This window comes from Staurois parvus, unplaced genomic scaffold, assembly GCF_062004578.1.
Source record: "Staurois parvus isolate SC_StPar_1 unplaced genomic scaffold, SC_StPar_1.0 ptg002002l, whole genome shotgun sequence".
Classification (NCBI taxonomy): domain Eukaryota; kingdom Metazoa; phylum Chordata; class Amphibia; order Anura; family Ranidae; genus Staurois; species Staurois parvus.
The window spans coordinates 123,640-143,105 of NW_028319798.1; the positions used below are offsets into that span (position 1 = coordinate 123,640).

Genomic DNA, 19,466 nt, shown 5'->3' on the forward strand with positions numbered 1-19,466 from the left:
CCCGCCTAGACCCTCCACTATCCCTCATCACCTTGCAGTGTCCCCCAGCCCCTTTGTATTGCCCCTAGACCCTCCACTATCCCTCATCACCTTGTAGTGTCCCCCAGCCCCTTTACATTCCCGCCTAGACCCTCCACTATCCCTCATCACCTTACAGTGTCCCCCAGCCCCTTTGCATTGCCCTCTAGACCCTCCACTATCCCTAATCACCTTGCAGTGTCCCCCAGCACCTTTACATTGCCCACTAGACCCTCCACTATCTGTTATTACCTTGCTGTGTCCCCAACCTCCTGCATTTCCCTCTAGACCCTGAACTATCCCCAAGCCCCCAAAGTGTCCACAGGCCTTTTAAGTCACCCCCTAGACCTTGCACTATCCCCCAGAACCCACAAGAGTCCCCCAGCTCCTACAAGTGCTCCCCAGCCATCTGCAGTGTTCTTCAACCCCCTCCAATTTTCCCCTGGACTCTAGTGTCCCCTAGTCCCTTGTTTGTCCCTGAGTCCCCTTCATATCCAGCAGACCCTGCACTGTCCCCCAGTGGTCTCAATTATCCCTCAATCACCTGCAGTGTCTCCCAGCCCCCTCCCATTTCCTCCAGACTCCAGAACACTGTCCCTAAATTATCTCAACTGTTCCCAAAAAACATAGCCCATCACATGTTCCCTAATACCCAGAAAAAATACCCAGCCCCCTCACATTGCCTGTAGACCCTGCACTGTCCCTCAGCTCCCTTAAGTGTCCCCCGGACCCTTTGCATTATTCCTCAGCACCCTCCATTTTCCCCCTGGACCCTGCATTGCATTTTCTCAGTCTCCCCTCCCCCAGTGATCAGACTGTACATTGTAGTAAGTCACAAGGTGAGAGGTTGCACCAAGGGCTGAGCTGTGTCAGCCGGAATCTCAGTCCAGGAAACAGATGGTCACTCTGAGCGATGCCTCAAACAAAGATGGTTCCGTCCTTCTGGATCCGAGGCTAGGAAGTTTACTATATGGTTTTAATAGCAGATGAGCCTAAAGCAGGGCCAAGTTTACTGTCCTTCAGACTTTATGGGGACCTGATTGTGGTCAGTGGGGTTAAAAAATGTCCCAGGCCCAGCATCAGTGAGCATAAACATGGCCTTAGGGTTAGTGGCCAGTTGGAGGAGTAGTGCCTCATCATTGGTATTAGTGGAAGAAATAGTGACCCATTGTTGGTGTCAGTGGGAGGGATACTGCTCCATAATTTGTGTCAGTGGGAGGGGTTGCGTCCCATCATTGATTAATTGATACTAGTGGGAGGAATAGTTCCCCATCCTTGGCATCAGTGGAAGGAATAGTGCCCCATCATTGGTATCAGTGGGAGGAAAAGTGACCCATCATTGGTGTCAGTGGGAGGAAAAGTGACCCATCATTGGTGTCAGTGGGAGGAAAAGTGACCCATCATTGGTGTCAGTGGGAGGAATAGTGACCCATCATTGGTGTCAGTGGGAGGAAAAGTGACCCATCATTGGTGCCTGTGGGAGGAAAAGTGACCCATCATTGGTGGCAGTAGAAGGAATAGTGCCCCATCATTGGTATCAGTGGGAGGAATAGTGACCCATAATTGGTGGCAGTGGGAGGAATAGTGACCCATAATTGGTGTCAGTGGGAGGAATAGTGCCCCATCCTTGGCATTAGTGGAAGGAATAATGCCCTATTGTTGGTATCAGCGGGAGGAATAGTGTCCCATCATTGGTGTCAGTGGGAGGAATAGTGCCCCATCATTGGTGTCAGTGGGAGTAAAAAGTGACCCATCATTGGCATCAGTGGGAGGAAACGTGACCCATCATTGGTTCCAGTGGGAGGAATAGTGCCCCATCATTGGTATCAGTGGGAGGAATAGTGCCCCATCACTGGTATCAGTGGGAGGAATAGTGCCCCATCATTGGTGTCAGTGGGAGGAATAGTGCCCCATCATTGGTATCAGTGGAGGAATAGTGCCCCATCATTGGTGTCAGTGGGAGGAATAGTGTCCCATCATTGGTATCAGTGGGAGGAATAGTGTCCCATCATTGGTGTCAGTGGGAGGAATAGTTCCCCATCATTGGTATCAGTGGGAGGAATAGTGCCCCATCATTGGTGTCAGTGGGAGGAATAGTGCCCCATCATTGGTGTCAGTGGGAGGAATAGTGCCCCATCATTGGTGTCAGTGGGGGGAATAGTGCTCCATCATTGGTGTCAGTGGGGGGAATAGTGCTCCATCATTGGTGTCAGTGGGAGGAATAGTGCCCCATCATTGGTGTCAGTGGAAGGAATAGTGCTCCATCATTGGTATCAGTGGGAGGAATACCAGCTCATATCATTGAAAGGAATAGTGCCACAAGGGCCAGATAAAGGGCCGCAGTTTGGGGACCACCGATCAAAAGGTTCAACATAGCCATCCACCAAATCGCAACAGCGTAACATGCAAATATTTTCTGATATAAGAATTATCTAAACCTTGGAAATGTATTGAATTCATTCCCTAACCATTCCACAGGGGGAAGGTGAAGGGTGCGGCAAAATTGACGGCACATTTCGGGGGGTGACGTTCTTCAAATGTAAGCAGAACAGCGGCCTGCTGTTACCGTTCAACAAGATCCTCTTCTCTGGAGCGGCGCCATCAGACATTCTGGGGTCCCCCTTGGCTCAGACCCCCGTCAATCAGGGGGACAAAGTCTCCTACTTTGTGGATGACGAGTTAAAGCGGGGGCTGGTCATATTCAACAAGATGGCAGACGGCTACGTGGAGGTGTTGCCGGTAAGAACGTGGTTTGTGTCCAGTTGCAGCTGAGAGTGCGCCCTCTGTCTGTGAACCCCAGAACATGGTCCAGGATCTGAAGGGGGTGATTGGGTTTCTGGTGGACTGCATGTTATTGTGGGAGGGATGGAGACAATAAATACTGCAGGGAAATGTCATTGTGGGAGGGGCGGAGACACTGAATACTGCAGGGAAATGTAATTGTGAGAGGGGCGGAGGCTCAATATTGTAGGGAAATGTCATTGTGGGAGAGGCAGAGACACATAATGCTGCAGGAAATCTTACCATTGTGGGAGGGCCAGAGACACTGAATACTGCTGGGAAATGTCATTGTGGGAGGGGCAGAGACACAAAGTACTGCAGGGAAATGTCATTGTGGGAGGGGTGTAAACACTGAATACTGCAGAGAAATGTAATTGTGGGAGGGGAGGAGATGCTGAATACTGCAAGGAAATGTCATTGTGGGGGGGCAGAGACACAGAATACATCTGGGAAATGTCATTGTGGGTGGGGCGGAGACACTGAATACTGCAGAGAAATGTCATTTTGTGAGGGGCGGAGACACTGAATACTGCAGGGAAGTGTCATTGTGGAAGGGGCGGAGACACTGAATACTGCAGGGAAGTGTCATTGTGGAAGGGGCGGAGACACTGAATGCTGCAGGGAAGTGTCATTGTGGAAGAGGCGGAGACACTGAATACTGCAGGGAAATGTCGTGGGAGGGGTGGAGACACAATACTGCAGGGAAATATCATTGTGGGAGGGACGGAGACACAAAGTGCTGCAGGAAATCTCACCATTGTGGGAGGGGTGCAGACACTGAATACTGCAGGATATCTCACCATTGTAGGAGGGGTGGAGACACTGAATACTGCAGGATATCTCACCATTGTAGGAGGGGTGGAGACACTGAATACTGCAGGGAAATGTCATTGTGGAAGGGGTGGAGACATTGAATACTGCAGAGAAATGTCATTGTGGGAGGGGCAGAGAGACAAATCTCAATGAGGAATCTCAGCAATCATGTCTAGGAGATGTAAGAAGCCGCTTGGCGTGTCAGCCTACTGGTGAGTTTCCTCCATACATGTAACGTGTCGCTCTGACACTGATATGTCTACCAAAGTTGCTTCATCTGTACTATGGGGGTGACACATGGGCGGGGCTGCACCCCCTACATCGGATTGTGTGTCAGATCATAATACATCTGTCTGTTTGTGTGGCAGGAGGACAGCTCCTCCAGTACGCTGATGAAGATTCCCCTGGATGCCATTGTGAAGGAAGACATTACCCCAGGTAGAGCTCACAGGATTCCACATTACTGCTCCCTCTGGGATCACCTTTCTATCCTTGCTGCTGATACTGATACAATGTAACACAAATATAGAGATAGGGGAGGCTGCGCACTGATACAATGTAACACAAATATAGAGATAGGGGAGGCTGCGCACTGATACAATGTAACACAAATATAGAGATAGGGGAGGCTGCGCACTGATACAATGTAACACAATCATAGAGATGGGGGAGGCTGCACACTGATACAATGTAACACAAACATAGAGATGGGGGGGCTGCACACTGATACAATGTAACACAATCATAGAGATGGGGGAGGCTGTGAACTGATACAATGTAACAAATGGAGATGGTGGAGGCTGCACACTGATACAATGTAACAGAATCATAGAGATGGGGGGCTGCACACTGATACAATGTAACACATTCATAGAGAAGGGAGAGGCTGCACACTGATACAATGTAACACAATCATAGAGATGGGGGAGGCTGCACACTGATACAATGTAACACAATCATAGAGATGGGGGAGGCTGTGCACTGATACAATGTAACACATTCATAGAGATGGGGGAGGCTGCACACTGATACAATGTAACACAATCATAGAGATGGGGGAGGCTGTGCACTGATACAATGTAACACAATCATAGAGATGGGGGCTGCACACTGATACAATGTAACATAATCATAGAGAAGGGAGAGGCTGCACACTGATACAATGTAACACATAGAGATGGGGGAGGCTGCACACTAATACAATGTAACAAATGGAGATGGTGGAGGCTGCACACTGATACAATGTAACACAATCATAGAGATGGGGGGGCTGCACACTGACACAATGTAACACAAACATAGAGGTGGGGGAGGCTGCACACTAATACAATGTAACACAATCATAGAGAAGGGAGAGGCTGCACACTGATACAATGTAACACATAGAGATGGTGGAGGCTGCGAACTGATACAATGTAACACAATCATAGAGATGGTGGAGGCTGCGCACTGATACAATGTAACATAAACATAGAGATGGGGGAGGCTGCGCACTGATACAATGTAACATAATCATAGAGATGAGGGAGGCTGCACACTGATACAATGTACCGGTAACATAATCATAGAGCACACTGATACATTGTGACTCCATACCCTGAAAGTGATGGGGGAGGCTGCAGGACATTGACGTTTATGGAAAATCAATGTCAGTTTCCATCAGGACTCCTTTGTACAGCCAATCACTGCGGACATTGCTGCCACCATCATCAAGAAAATCTCAGCTAAAATGTAGTAGGGATGAATGGGCGATTCACTGGCATGATTTGTTTAGTAACAAAGCCATGTTATTCCCATGTCAGCGCTCACATGACTCTGTTTATAAACAAAGGGTTGGCTTTCGGCTAACAAATGAGAAGGAGGAATCCCTTCCCCTGGTGGGACATTTCTGAAAGTGGTGCACACAGCTGTCAGAATACACAGATCTTCACACATGTCCATTCGATGGAAGTCGTTCAAATGATTGATTTCTGTAGAGCTGGAACGGCCGCACACTGAACAAAATTCTGCTGGTTCATCAGGGGCCGATGTCGATCAGTGTAGGTCCAGCTTAAGGGTTAGGAGTGTACACTTTTTTGCGCTGCATGCATAGGCCGGCCCATTCCTCTCAATTGGCTGCGCTATGCGCAACAAATGCGCCAAAGAACATGAAAGGGGCTTCTGTCATCCTCAGGAGCCATTTACAGTCCCTAAAAAACCCCAAAAACCATCTTAATTTGTCCACTTCTGCTCATTCCTAAAATGAAGTTGTCCCATTCTCACAGCCAGTGCCGGGATATGGTCATCCAGTGCCCAGGGCAAAGGTGCCAAAATGCACCCCTCCCCCTTCCTTCCTTCATGTGCAAGGTCAGGGGATCCTACACCCAGACATCACTGTGCGGCTCCTGATCTGTCAGTCAGGGTTCACATCAACCTGGAAGTGTGCAGGTTTGCCAACGCAGTCCCACCACAAGAGGCAGGAATTGGGGGGGGGGGGGAAGAGAACACAGCCAGTGCCAGGATATGGTCATCCATTGCCCAGGGCAAAGGTGCCAAAATGCACCTCTTCCCCTCCTTCATGATGTGCAAGCTCAGGGGATCCTATACCCAGACGTCACTGCACGGCTCCTGATCTGTCAGTCAGGGTTTACATTGGGCCGGAAGTGCGCAGGTTTGCCAATGCAGTCCCACCACAAGAGGCAGGAAGGAGAAGGGGGGAGAACACAGCCCGGACCACCTCCCGGATCTCTCCTCACCACTCCCAGCGCTGGGCTGACAGGTGTTGTGATGCCACCGTTACTACTCTTTCAGCCTTGTAACAGAAGGAAGGTGCCCCATCCAAGGGGTGGACTGACCATTTGGGAGCTCTGGCACTGCCCGAAGGCCGAGGGTCAGTAGGGGGCCCCATGAGATGTCCCTAGTACCTTTCATAGGCTTTTTTGAGTGTGGGTGAGGACACAGGGGTCCTATGATCCCCTATTGCCCGAGGACCCCATGCGCTGTCAGTCCGATCCTGCCCCATCCCTACAGTAAGCCATCGGCCCACGGGGCAGCTGCCCCTCCAGCCCACCCCCTTTGTCCCAGCCCTGGTCACAGCTCCACCTTCAAGAACCATGTAGGCCTTGTTCATAGTGTTGTTGTAGGCTTCTCCCATACGTTGTCTCCTCTCTTCTCCATGAAGTGTGGGTGAGGACACAGGGGTCCCATGATCCCCTATTGCCCGGGGGCCCCATGAGTTGTCAGTCTGACCCTGCCCCATCCCTACAGTAAACCATTGGCCCGCGGGGCAGCCGCCCCTCTTGCCCACCCCCTTTGTCCCGGCCCTGCTCACAGCTCCACCTTCAAGAACCATGTAGACCTTGTGCCTAGTGTTGTTGTAGGCTTCTCCCATACGTTGTCTCCTCTCTTCTCCATGAAGATGGTGCGGCCATGTGTCGGGAACAGAAGAGCCCCAATGACGGCAAACAGAAAGAAGAGCTTTTGGGAAGAAACCTGGAAGTGGATTCCCTAGTACAGATTCAGTATCAGGAAGGAGAGATGGCCTATGGGATCATCCGATGGTTGGGGTATCTGCCACAAATGGAGGACGCCATGGTCGGGGTGGAGCTAGTAAGTTACTTGTTGACTTTTGAATTTTACTTTTTAATAAAGAATATTTAGTCCTGGTTTACACCAGTGCAGGGGCGGACTGACCATTCCAGCACTTGGGCACTGCCCGAGGGCCCGGGGTCAGTAGGGGGCCCCATGAGATGCCCCTGGTACCTTTTTATTATTATTATACAGTATTTATATAGCGCCAAAAGGTTTGCTCAGCGCTGTACAATAGCAAGGGGGACAGCACATGAGAAAATACAGTAACAATACAAAACATGAGGGGTTTGAGGGCCCTATAGGCTTTTTTGGGTGTGGTTTGAGTGTGGGTGAGGACACATGGGCCCCATGATCCCCTATTGCCCGGGGGCCCCATGAGTTGCCAGTCCGCCCCTGTACCAGTGTGATTTTTTTTTTCCAGCGACTTGGGACATGTAAAGTCGCAGATCAGATGAAAGCTTGTAGAATTTTAGTGGGTACTGTCTTTAATTGCTACGTCTTGAGTCGCAACAACAAAAATTACTTTTTTTTTCCTACTTTTACTATGCAGCTCCCATAGACTTCAATGTAAAATCACCAGCAAGTCGTACCTTTGTCTTAATTGCAGCAACTTTGGCAGTCACCGCTCCTCCCTGGTCATCCTTACTACCTAAAAACTTCCTGCCTAGCACATCCCATTCACATCTGAGTGTAGTGGAAATGCACGTTCCTGCTCAGATTTTTTTCTTTTTTTTTTTTTTTTTGGTGTGTTCTTCACATCGCGTAGAGCAGTGGTTCTCAACCTGTGGGTCGCGACCCCTTTGGGGGTCGAACGACCCTTTCACAGGGGTCGCCTAAGACCATGGACAACACATATTTCCAATGTGTAAAGAGCAGCTACTGTGTAGAAAGCAGCTACTGTGTAGAAAGCAGCTACTGTGTAGAAAGCAGCAGTATTGGAGGTAAAACGACACTTCATGAATTATAATTACTGGGTAAATAATTTCATGGTTGGGGGTCACCACAACATGAGGAACTGTATTAAGGGGTCACGGCATTAGGAAAGTTGAGAACCACTGGCGTAGAGGGTGCGATAAATGTCCCAAAGTAGCTCAGGAACCTTTTTGGTCATGGAGCGTCGCACATTTTGGCAGCAAAACTGCGATTGGGGTGTCTTTAACAATTAGCCTGTATTCATAGTTATTTATTTATTTCAGGTACTTATATAGCGCCGTCAATTTACGCAGCGCTTTACATATATATTGTACATTTACATCAGTCCCCGCCCCCGAGGAGCATACAATCTAAGGTCCCTAACTCATATTCATACATACACATATTAGGGCCAATAAATACAGGAGCCAATTAACTTCCTAGCATGTCTTTGGAGTGTGGGAGGAAACTGGAGTACCCGGAGGAAACCCACGCTGGCCCAGGAAGAACATGCAAACTCCAGGCAGGTGGTCTAACCAACGACCCGAGTGCTGCCAGGCGGAAGTGCTAACCACTGTGCTGCCCATCTGCATGGCAACCGGCAAGAAGACGCACGCTGTTCCGTGTGTTTTAAAAATTCCCTTTGTTGTGCTTACGTTACCCTGCAGACTGCCCTCACATCTGCGCGTTTCCTAATTCACGATAACCCGTGCAGAAAACGCGCTTTGCTGCACGTTTTGAAAATGCATATCTCTCTTGCTTTGGTATTATGGCGACGCAAGCGCGATTCACCTTTGCAGCTTGTTTCTGAAATGCGCATTTTCTGTTGTGGGTTGCCACGCATTCGGAAACATACAAAACCATAAAACAAGACAGAGGGCGTCCCGGCCTAGTCTGTTATCCTGGAAACATGTACCGTATTTTTCGCCGTATAAGACGCACTTTTTCTTCCCCAAAACTGGGGGGGAAATGTCAGTGCGTCTTATAAGGCGAATGTGGAGCGGCCGGTCCGGTATTTCCACCGCGGCCGTGTCAGAATACCGGGCCGGCCACTCAGCTCTTCAGCGGGACCTTACCTGTTCCTCTATCCAGCGGCGCGCTGTCTCCCCGGCTTCTGTAGTGTAGGCACTGGGCATGACAGCCGGGTGCCAAGTGCGCATGCGCAAGAAGCGGTGCTTTTTGTGAATGGTAAGGCGGTACCTGGGACACATGACAGATCCCAGAAGCCGCCGGACCAATCACAAAGCGCAGCGCTTCTTGCTCATGTGCACTGGGCACCCGGCTGTCATGCCGAGCGCCATTACAGAAGCCGGGAAGACAGTGCGTGGCTGGATTGAGGAACAGGTAAGATCAAACAAAAACTCTGCGGAAGTAAGAGCGGGTACCTGTCAAATTCAGGTACCCGCTCCCCACCTCCCCACCTCCCCAAAGGTCAGCAGTCATCTGTACTGTCTGCAGTTTCTGGTCATCCCTGTGCTGTCCGCAGTCTCTGGTCATCCCTGTGCTGTCCGCAGTCTCTGGTCATCCCTGTGCTATCCGCAGTCTCTGGTCATCCCTGTGCTGTCCGCAGTCTCTGGTCATCCCTGTGCTATCCGCAGTCTCTGGTCATCCCTGTGCTATCCGCAGTCTCTGGTCATCCCTGTGCTGTCCGCAGTCTCTGGTCATCCCTGTGCTGTCCGCAGTCTCTGGTCATCCCTGTGCTGTCCGCAGTCTCTGGTCATCCCTGTGCTATCCGCAGTCTCTGGTCATCCCTGTGCTGTCCGCAGTCTCTGGTCATCCCTGTGCTGTCCGCAGTCTCTGGTCATCCCTGTGCTGTCCGCAGTCTCTGGTCATCCCTGTGCTGTCCGCAGTCTCTGGTCATCCCTGTGCTGTCCGCAGTCTCTGGTCATCCCCTGTGCTGTCCGCAGTCTCTGGTCATCCCCTGTGCTGTCCGCAGTCTCTGGTCATTCCTGTGCTGTCCGCAGTCTCTGGTCATCCCTGTGCTGTCCGCAGTCTCTGGTCATCCCTGTGCTGTCCGCAGTCTCTGGTCATCCCTGTGCTGTCCGCAGTCTCTGGTCATCCCTGTGCTGTCCGCAGTCTCTGGTCATCTCCTGTACTGTGTCTGCAGTCCATTAGCTCAGAATTGTTTTTTTTTTCCTGTTTTCTACCTCTAAAACCTAGGTGCGTCTTATGGTCAGGTGCGTCTTATACGGCGAAAAATACGGTATTTATTATTAAAAAGTGATAGATACATAGTTAGTCTGGCTGAAAAAAGACAAATGTCCATCCAGTTCAACCATAGAAAAAAATCTATATATAATCCTACACCCACAGTTGATCCAGAGGAAGGCAAAAAAACCCCAGCAAAGCACGATCCAATTTGCTCCTGCAGGGGAAAAAATTCCTTCCTGATCCCCCGAGAGGCAATCGGATATTCCCTGGATCCAACAGGTTAACGCGTTTCGAGGACTAGCCCCTTCCTCAGAGCCAACCTAGTCCTCGAAATGCGTTAGCCTGTAGGAGGTCCTCTCTGCCCTGTCGGGTGACGTGATGAATCGTGGACCGCACTGAGCTGTTTTTTTACGATGAGGTGTCTTGTGAGTATAATACTTACCACTTTTTAATATCAAAATTTTTTTTTTAAGGATAATGCACTAGGCCGGGGCGCCCTCTGTCTTGTTTTATGGTTTCAGTGTTCCTAGATTCTCCCAGACTTATGAGGGCAGTAACCCACATGGAAGAAAAATATATTTGAAGTATATTTTAAAAATATTCCTCTGAAATATATTGACATATATTTGAAATGCTACAATTTTGGCCATATTCAATATATTTCAAAATATATTTCAATAATTATATATAGATTGAAATGCGTTTTTATTACAAAATATATGAAATAAATTTTCAAATATACTGTATGTCTTTAAAAATACAAATCTACATTTTTGGAATGCATTTACAAATATATGTAAAAATATATGTCAAAATGACTTTTTTTATGGTAAAAAAAATATATGGCCAAAATTGTGATATTTCTAATATATGTCAATATATTTGGGAAGAATATTTTTAAAATGCATTTCAAGTATATTTTTATTCCATGTGGGTTATTCTCACTTTAACAGATGAAAATAAACAAGTGAGATGGGAATATTTTTGTTTTTCATTTAGTTGCATAATCATTGTGCACATAATGGAACCCACATGGAAGAAAAATATGTTTGAAATACTCCAATTTTGGCCATATTTAATATATATATTTATATTTATATATATATATATATATATATATATATATATATATATATATATAAATATAAAATGTTAAAATGCGTTTTTATTACAGAATATCTGAAAAATAGTTTTAAAAATACATTTTTAAATATACTGTATATCTTTAAAAATATAAATCTACATTTTTGGAATGCATTTACGAACATATGTAAAAATGTATGTTAAAAGTACTTCTTTATATGTTAAAAAAAATCTGAAGAATATATTTAAATAAAATATGAAAAAAAAAAAATTTCATATATTTTGTAATATATAAAAACACATTTCAACATGCTGTGTCTGTATGTATGTGTGTGTGTGCGTGTGTGTGTATGTATGTATGTATATATATATATATATATACACTGCATGATGAAATGCGTTTTTTATATATCACAAAATATCTGAAAAATATTTTTAAAAATATTTTTTTTAAATATAGTTTTCAGATTTTTTTTTTAACATATAAAAAAGTAATTTTAACATATATTTGTAAATGCATTCCAAAAATGTAGATTTTGTATTTTTAAAGACATACAGTATATTTGAAAATTAATTTTTACAATTTTTTTTTCATTTATTTTGTAATAAAAACGCATTTCAACATGCAAAAAAAAAATATATATATATATATATGTGTATATATATATATATATATATATATATATATATATATGTGTGTATATATATATATATATATATATATATATATATATATATGTGTGTGTGTGTATATATATATATATATATATATATATATAAATATATATATATATATATATATATATATATAAATATATTGAGTATGGCCATAATTGTATTTCAAATATATTTTTTCTTCCATATGAGAAGGCATGTTCTATCCAAGCCAATGAGGATGCGATTGTAGCCAGTTGTCTCCTCTGGACCCAAGCGCAGGAGAATTGATGTTGTGAATACATTCGTACATACATGTAAATGCACCCTGATTGTTCATGACACCCCAATCACGGTTAGCAGACTTGTGTATTGCCATGTCACAAAACGAGATACAAACGTTCAAAAACACGCAATGAAAAAAACGTGACGCTCCGCGACTGAAAATGCTCTAGCTACGTTGTCATGCGTAGGGCAGCCCATTCATGTAAATGGCTGCCTTATGTATGAGGCACGTTTACGCTTGAAAATTGTGCAAAAAATGCTCAAGCAAAACAAACAGGAAAACACGTTTCCGCTGTGCTGAGGTGTGAATGGAATGTGCTTGGGGGGGAGTTTCTAGGCAGCAAGGCTGACCAGGGAGGAGAGGCGAGGTTAAAAAAAAAATCCCCACTGATCCACCAAAGTCACATCAGTAAAGTTGCTTGAAAGTAGCACCTGGTCCCTGGGAAGTTGTACAGCAAAGTTGCTCGACTTTCATGTCGCCCTAGTGTACCAGGGCTTACCGTTTGCAAAAACTAAATTAGAGGTGATCCTCTTTTTTTTCTTTTTTTTTTTTTTAGAGCCAATGTAGTGGAAACTAATAGTCCTGATAGGACTTCTCAAAGGAATGGTTCCTCGCGCCCCATAGGAACTGTGATTTTTTTTTTTTTTTTTTTTAAGTTATAATGTAACCATATTATGTATGAATAGTGAGTTGTGACAATCTTCGTGATTTCTTTCACTGCTGTTTCATATTTGGCCCCGCCCCTGAGGAGATCAGACTAACTCGTGCCCATGAAACTCCAGAACCAATACAGAGAGAGACACTTGTGTGATGGCATGCGATCGCTCAGAACCAGAGCGATGATAATTGAACCTTCAGGTATGGTAGGCTGTTCTCCAATCACTTATGTCTGTTCTTGACTTTACAGGAAGAAGATAAAGGTTGCACCGACGGCAGCTGGCAGGGGCGCCGGTATTTCTTTTGTGGCCCAAAACGAGGAATTTTTGTCAAGTTGAAAGCATGTCAGCCAGACACCCGCTTTCTGTCTAGTAAAGACTGTGAACCAAAGAGCCTGGAGGTTGAGGCGCATAGTGAGTTACTCCTGATCTCCTCGGAGGCGGGGCCAAAAAAAATGAAACACCAGTGGAAGAAAATACTTTACCAAGATTGTCGCTACACAATCTTCATGTGTAATGTGAACACATAACTTAAAATAATGGCAGCTCCTATGGGGGCCCGGGAACCTTTCCACTTCTGATGATGGAGAGGAAGAGATGAGTACTGACCTATACTAAACGCTCATTTACACTTGTGGCCACCATTGCTGCCCCTGTAAAAATGGATCCATGGGAATGGTTTTTCAGAGGCATTTGGCCGGCAGCTTGGAGGCAATATATTACCTAGTGGATGCCGCTTTTAACCCTTGAAAGCCCATAGCAGCATGCCGTAAATTGGCAGCCCTATTTAGTTGAATAAGCCCCATGCATGCTGATCCATTCACTTGCATGTGTGACCAAATTTGTGCCACTGTGCACCCTAACCTTGGCCATCAGACCGTGTGTACTAACATGGCCGGTGGCAATTTTAATCAGTAGCTTGGTGGTCGGGGCTCAACTGCCTATTTTTACCACCCCCCTCCCCTTTCATAGCCACCACTGTTGTAAACAAGGCCTAAGGATTTCAGCATTGCAGGACATCGGTTGCAGGCAGTAAAATATATAGAGGCAATATTTAGTAGATTCAGGATCCTGTACCAAGCATTCCGTATACATTATATTGCCAAAAGTATTGGACCCGCCCTCCCAATCATGTGATTCAGGTGCTCCAATCCCCTTCATATTAAGTGATTCAGGTGTTCCAATCCCCTCCTAATCATGTGATTCAGGAGTTCCAATCCCCTCCCAATCATGTGATTCAGGAGTTCCAATCCCCTCCATATCATGTGACTCAGGTGTTCCAATCCCCTCCCAATCATGTGATTCAGGAGTTCCAATCCCCTCCCAATCATGTGATTCAGGAGTTCCAATCCCCTCCAAATCATGTGATTCAGGTGTTCCAATACCCTCCCAATCATGTGATTCAGGAGTTCCAATCCCCTCCCAATCATGTGATTCAGGTGTTCCAATCCCCTCCATATCATGTGATTCAGGTGTTCCAATCCCCTCCCAATCATGTGATTCAGGTGTTCCAATCCCCTCCATGTCATGTGATTCAGGTGTTCCAATCCCCTCCCAATCATGTGATTCAGGTGTTCCAATCCCTTCCCAATCATGTGATTCAAGAGTTCCAATCCCCTCCCAATCATGTGATTCAGGTGTTCCAATCCCTTCCCAATCATGTGATTCAGGTGTTCCAATCCCGTCCCAATCATGTGATTCAGGAGTTCCAATCCCCTCCCAATCATGTGATTCAGGAGTTCCAATCCCCTCCAAATCATGTGATTCAGATGTTCCAATCCCCTCCATATTATGTGATTCAGGTGTTCCAATCCCCTCCCAATCATGTCATTCAGGTGTTCCAATCCCCTCCATACCATGTGATTCAGGTGTTCCAATCCCCTCCCAATCATGTGATTCAGGTGTTCCAATTCCCTCCCAATCATGTGATTCAGGTGTTCCAATCCCCTCCATATCATGTGATTCAGGTGTTCCAATCCCCTCCATGGACACAGGTGTATACAATCAAGCCCCTAGGCATGCAGATGGCTTCTACAAACATTGGTGAAAGAATGGGTCGCTCTCAGGAGCTCAGTGACTCCAAGCGTGGTCCCGTGATAGGTGGCCACCTGTGCAATAAGTCCATCCGTGACATTTCCTGGCTACTAAATATTCCACGCTCAACTGTTAGTGGGATTATAACAAAGTGGAAGCAACTGGGAACAACAGCAACCCAGCCACCAAGTGATAGGCCACGTCACATGACAGAGTGGGGTCAGCGCATGCTGAAGCGCACAGTGCGCAGAAATCACCAACTGTCTGCAGAGTCAATAGCTAAAGACCTCCAAACTTGGTGTGGCCTTCAGATGAGCCCAACAACAGTGCGTAGAGAGCTTCATGGAATGGGTTTCCATGGCCGAGCAGCTGCATCCAAGCCTTCCATCACCAAGTGCAATGCAAAGCGCTGGATGCCGTGGTGTAAAGCACGCCGCCACTGGACTCTAGAGCATGGAGATGTTTCTCTGGAGTGACCAATCACGCTTCTCTGCCCGTCCATCTGATGGACGTGTCCAGGTTTGGCAGTTGCCAGGAGAACGGTACTTGCCTGACTGCATTGTGCCAAGTGTAAAGTTTGGTGGAGGGGGGATTATGGTGTGGGGTTGTTTTTCAGGGGTTGGGCTTGGCCCCCTAGTTTCTGTGAAGGTAACTCTTAAGGCAACATTTTGGACAGTTTCATGCTCCCAACTTTGTAGGAAGAGTTTGGGGATGGCCCCTTCCTGTTCCAACATGACTGCACACCAGTACACAAAGCAAGGTCCACAAAGACATGGAGAAGCCAGTTTGGGGTGGAGGAACTTGACTGTCCTGCACAGAGTCCTGACCTCAACCCCATAGAACACCTTTGGGATGAATTAGAGCGGAGACTGCGAGCCAGGCCTCCTCCCCCGACATCAGTGCCTGACCTGACAAATGTGCTTCTGGAAGAATGGTCCAACCTTCCCATAGACACCCTCCTAAACCTTGTGGACGGCCTTCCCAGAAGAGTTGAAGCTGTTATAGCTGCAAAGGGCGGGGCCAACTCAATATTGAACCCTACGGACTAAGACTGGGAGGCCATTAAAGGTCATGTGCGTGGAAAGGGCGAGGCCAACTCAATATTGAATCCTACAGACTAAGACTGGGGGGCCATTAAAGGTGATGTGCGTGGGAAGGGCGGCCAACTCAATATTGAACCCTACGGACTAAGACTGGGGGGCCATTAAAGGTCGTGTGCGTGGAAAGGGCGGGGCCAACTCAATATTGAACCCTACGGACTAAGACTGGGGGGCCATTAAAGGTCGTGTGTGTGGGAAGGGCGGGGCCAACTCAATATTGAATCCTACGGACTAAGACTGGGAGGCCATTAAAGGTCATGTGTGTGGAAAGGGCGGGGCCAACTCAATATTGAATCCTACGGACTAAGACTGGGAGGCCATTAAAGGTCATGTGTGTGGAAAGGGCGGGGCCAACTCAATATTGAACCCTACGGACTAAGACTAGGGGGCCATTAAAGGTCATGTGTGTGGAAAGGGCGGGGCCAACTCAATATTGAACCCTACGGACTAAGACTGGGAGGCCATTAAAGGTCATGTGTGTGGAAAGGGCGGGGCCAACTCAATATTGAACCCTACGGACTAAGACTAGGGGGCCATTAAAGGTCATGTGTGTGGAAAGGGCGGGGCCAACTCAATATTGATCCCTACGGACTAAGACTAGGGGGCCATTAAAGGTCATGTGTGTGGGAAGGCCGGCGGCCCAATACTTGGGGCAATATATTGTATGTCTGTCCCCATCTACACAATTATGAACTATCAGTAAGGAAGGGTATCAAACATTACCTCACTCTGATAAGAATAGTTACATGAAGATGATTACTTTTACGCGTTTCAAAAAAAAAAAAGATACAATATTATGCGTTTTGTTTCCTTAATATCTATTCTGATATTCCGATACATAATATCATTTCAGATGTGTTGGGAACTGATGCATCACCTTCACATTTTCAGCTCACAGAATCAATAAATCCATACTGGTCATGTTCCCGTAGAGCGCATACTTACTGCCAACTGCTCGGGATTTTCGGGTGGTGATTTTTTTTTTTAATAGCATGAATGACTATATTAAATGCATAAAAAGTCTTTTTTTTTTTTTTTTTGCTTTTTTTCAGATAAAGAAGGTTACAGGATCCCTGGGAAGGTCCCCCCGCTGCAGGGATGTTCTGCTGTGGATATTTTACAGGGTGATATGAAAGGGATACAAGGCCACTGTAACTCCTGCTACATGGATGCTGCCCTTTTCAGGTATCTAGTGGGAGGGTCTTGTGAGGGTCTTGTTATGTCAGGGGCTCCTCGGGGGCTGGGCTGTAACTTGTAACCGTTTTATTATTTCTTTGAGAGTTTTTGGCTCTTTTACGTTTCTTTGGGTTTGCTTTCATGTAGGTAAGATTTTGTTGTATTCAAATCCAATGGATGCTCCCCTTCACGGGTATCTAGTGGGTGGGTCTTGGTATGTCAGGGGCTCCTGAAGGGCTGGGCCGTAACTTGTGACCATTTTTTTTTTTTTTTTAATTTTTAGATCCTTTACTTTTCTTTGGGTTTGCTTTAAAGTAGAGAGTGTGGCGAACTTGTGTTGTATTCAAATCCAATGTGAATGTGAAGAGCCGGGAAGGGTTGGAGCCTTTGTCAGACTTTATTGCCCAGACAGGAAGTAAAAGAGAAATCAGCTGGAAGTGAAATAAAAAAATGTTTGAGAGTTCTTGCCAGGACAGGTTTCTTCTTAGGGTTTCCCCACCTCTACTTTACTGTTCCATCAAGCCTAAAGCTAAAGTTTAATCCTAAGTGATGCTTCCCCTGTCCACTTCCCCAACACTGTAAAGGATTTTTTTTTTCCAAATACTGGGTCTCTGTGCTTCTCTATGCAATGCAGGCAGATCATGGCTGGTAGGAGGGGCTGGCCGGATGCTGTACAGCTTCCTGAAAACATCACAGCACCCTGCTTCAGTACTCCTCTCAAGAGTCCTCAGTCTTGATGTAAGCCGTGGGAGGGGTTGTGCCAAAAATCAGATTGCCTTGCTGGGTGAAGGTCAGTCTGGAAAGGTGGGTGTTCTTAGGCAGGCTGTATTTGCATGTAGACCACCATAGGTAACAATACTTTGAATTCTGAGCCTTCATGATTGGAAGAACTGAATTCATTGAAGGGGTGGGGCATGGAGGAAAAAACTAGATGATGCTGGACATCCTCCAGCCAGGAAATGAGGCGGAGCTCTATCTGACTGGCTGCAGTTTCTAATGCACATTGTGAGAAGCTCCCAGTGTGCAGTGACATCAGAGGACGCCATTAAGTACAGGAGAGGAGCCGGTACACCTGTGCAAGACTGGAGGGGAGGAGCCAGTACACCTGTGCAAGACTGGAGGGGAGGAGCCAGTACACCTGTGCAAGACTGGAGGGGAGGAGCCAGTACACCTGTGCAAGACTGAAGGGGAGGAGCCGGTACACCTGTGCAAGACTGAAGGGGAGGAGCCAGTACACCTGTGCAAGACTGGGGGAGAGGAGCCGGTACACCTGTGAAAGACTGAAGGGGAGGAGCCAGTACACCTGTGAAAGACTGAAGGGGAGGGGCCAGTACACCTGTGAAAGACTGAAGGGGAGGGGCCGGTACACCTGTGCAAGGCTGAAGGGGAGGAGCCGGCACACCTGTGCAAGGCTGAAGGGGAGGGGCCGGAACACCTGTGCAAGGCTGAAGGGGAGGCCGATGGGAGGAGTTAGACACATAAACATGACAGTTGTAACCCTCTCTATCCAAATCTCCCAAAATACGTTTCCATTTCCATTGTAATGGTTCTCCTCCTCTGTCTCCTCCTGCAGCCTCTTTTCCTGTAGCTCATCATTGGACGCTCTACTCTTCAAACCGGCGTCCCACCCAGACAGAGAGATCCAGAGGACCCTGAGGGAGGAGATTGTCAACCCTCTGCGCAAGTGAGACCACCCACAAATCTATCCAGACAGGGGAATTCAACAGAGGACCCCATGAAGATCCAACCTCTGGCCCTGGGGGGAGTTCAGTGGAAAGCTCCAAGTTACATTTACTTCTATGGCGGCTATTCAGGAGATCTTCTGCTGTAAAATTCGACTCGATCTCAGATTCGTCTCCATCCCGGGAACATGTGTTGAAGTAGGTAGAGGTGTGAGATGACCACCTGACTCCAAGATGCTACAACCCGCTCCTCAGGAGGAAGGACTATGCTGGGAGCCAACTGAGGTGGGTTGGATTTTACAGCAGATCTCCAGCCACAGGAGGTAAGTGAGACTTCTAGAGCTACTGACCTCCACCCAATCCAGAGATCATATCCTCGGGGGGGGGGGAACCTCATGACTCTTTAAAGCAGCCATTCTCAGTGAGGGTTCCGTGGAATCCAAAGCTTCCTCCACAGGTTGTTAGAGCAGTGAGCACTGTCCCAATCTCAGAAAAGTAACCACTGACCCCCAATGTAAGGGACATTCTTCCCACTGACCCCCAATGTAAG

The 19,466-nt window shown here is 46.9% G+C and overlaps 1 protein-coding gene across 1 annotated transcript in view; it reads left to right on the forward strand.

Annotated features, from left to right (window-relative positions):
- The window catches only part of LOC149433059 (ubiquitin carboxyl-terminal hydrolase CYLD-like), a 92,346-nt gene that overhangs the window by 31,176 nt on the left and 41,704 nt on the right, over positions 1 to 19,466 (forward strand). Inside the window, exons 4-9 of the mRNA XM_089664702.1 lie at positions 2,497 to 2,757; positions 3,981 to 4,050; positions 7,010 to 7,200; positions 13,176 to 13,338; positions 17,111 to 17,243; positions 18,808 to 18,918. Of these exons, the coding sequence (XP_089520828.1) occupies positions 2,497 to 2,757; positions 3,981 to 4,050; positions 7,010 to 7,200; positions 13,176 to 13,338; positions 17,111 to 17,243; positions 18,808 to 18,918 (929 nt within the window). The remainder of the gene's footprint in view (positions 1 to 2,496; positions 2,758 to 3,980; positions 4,051 to 7,009; positions 7,201 to 13,175; positions 13,339 to 17,110; positions 17,244 to 18,807; positions 18,919 to 19,466) is intronic.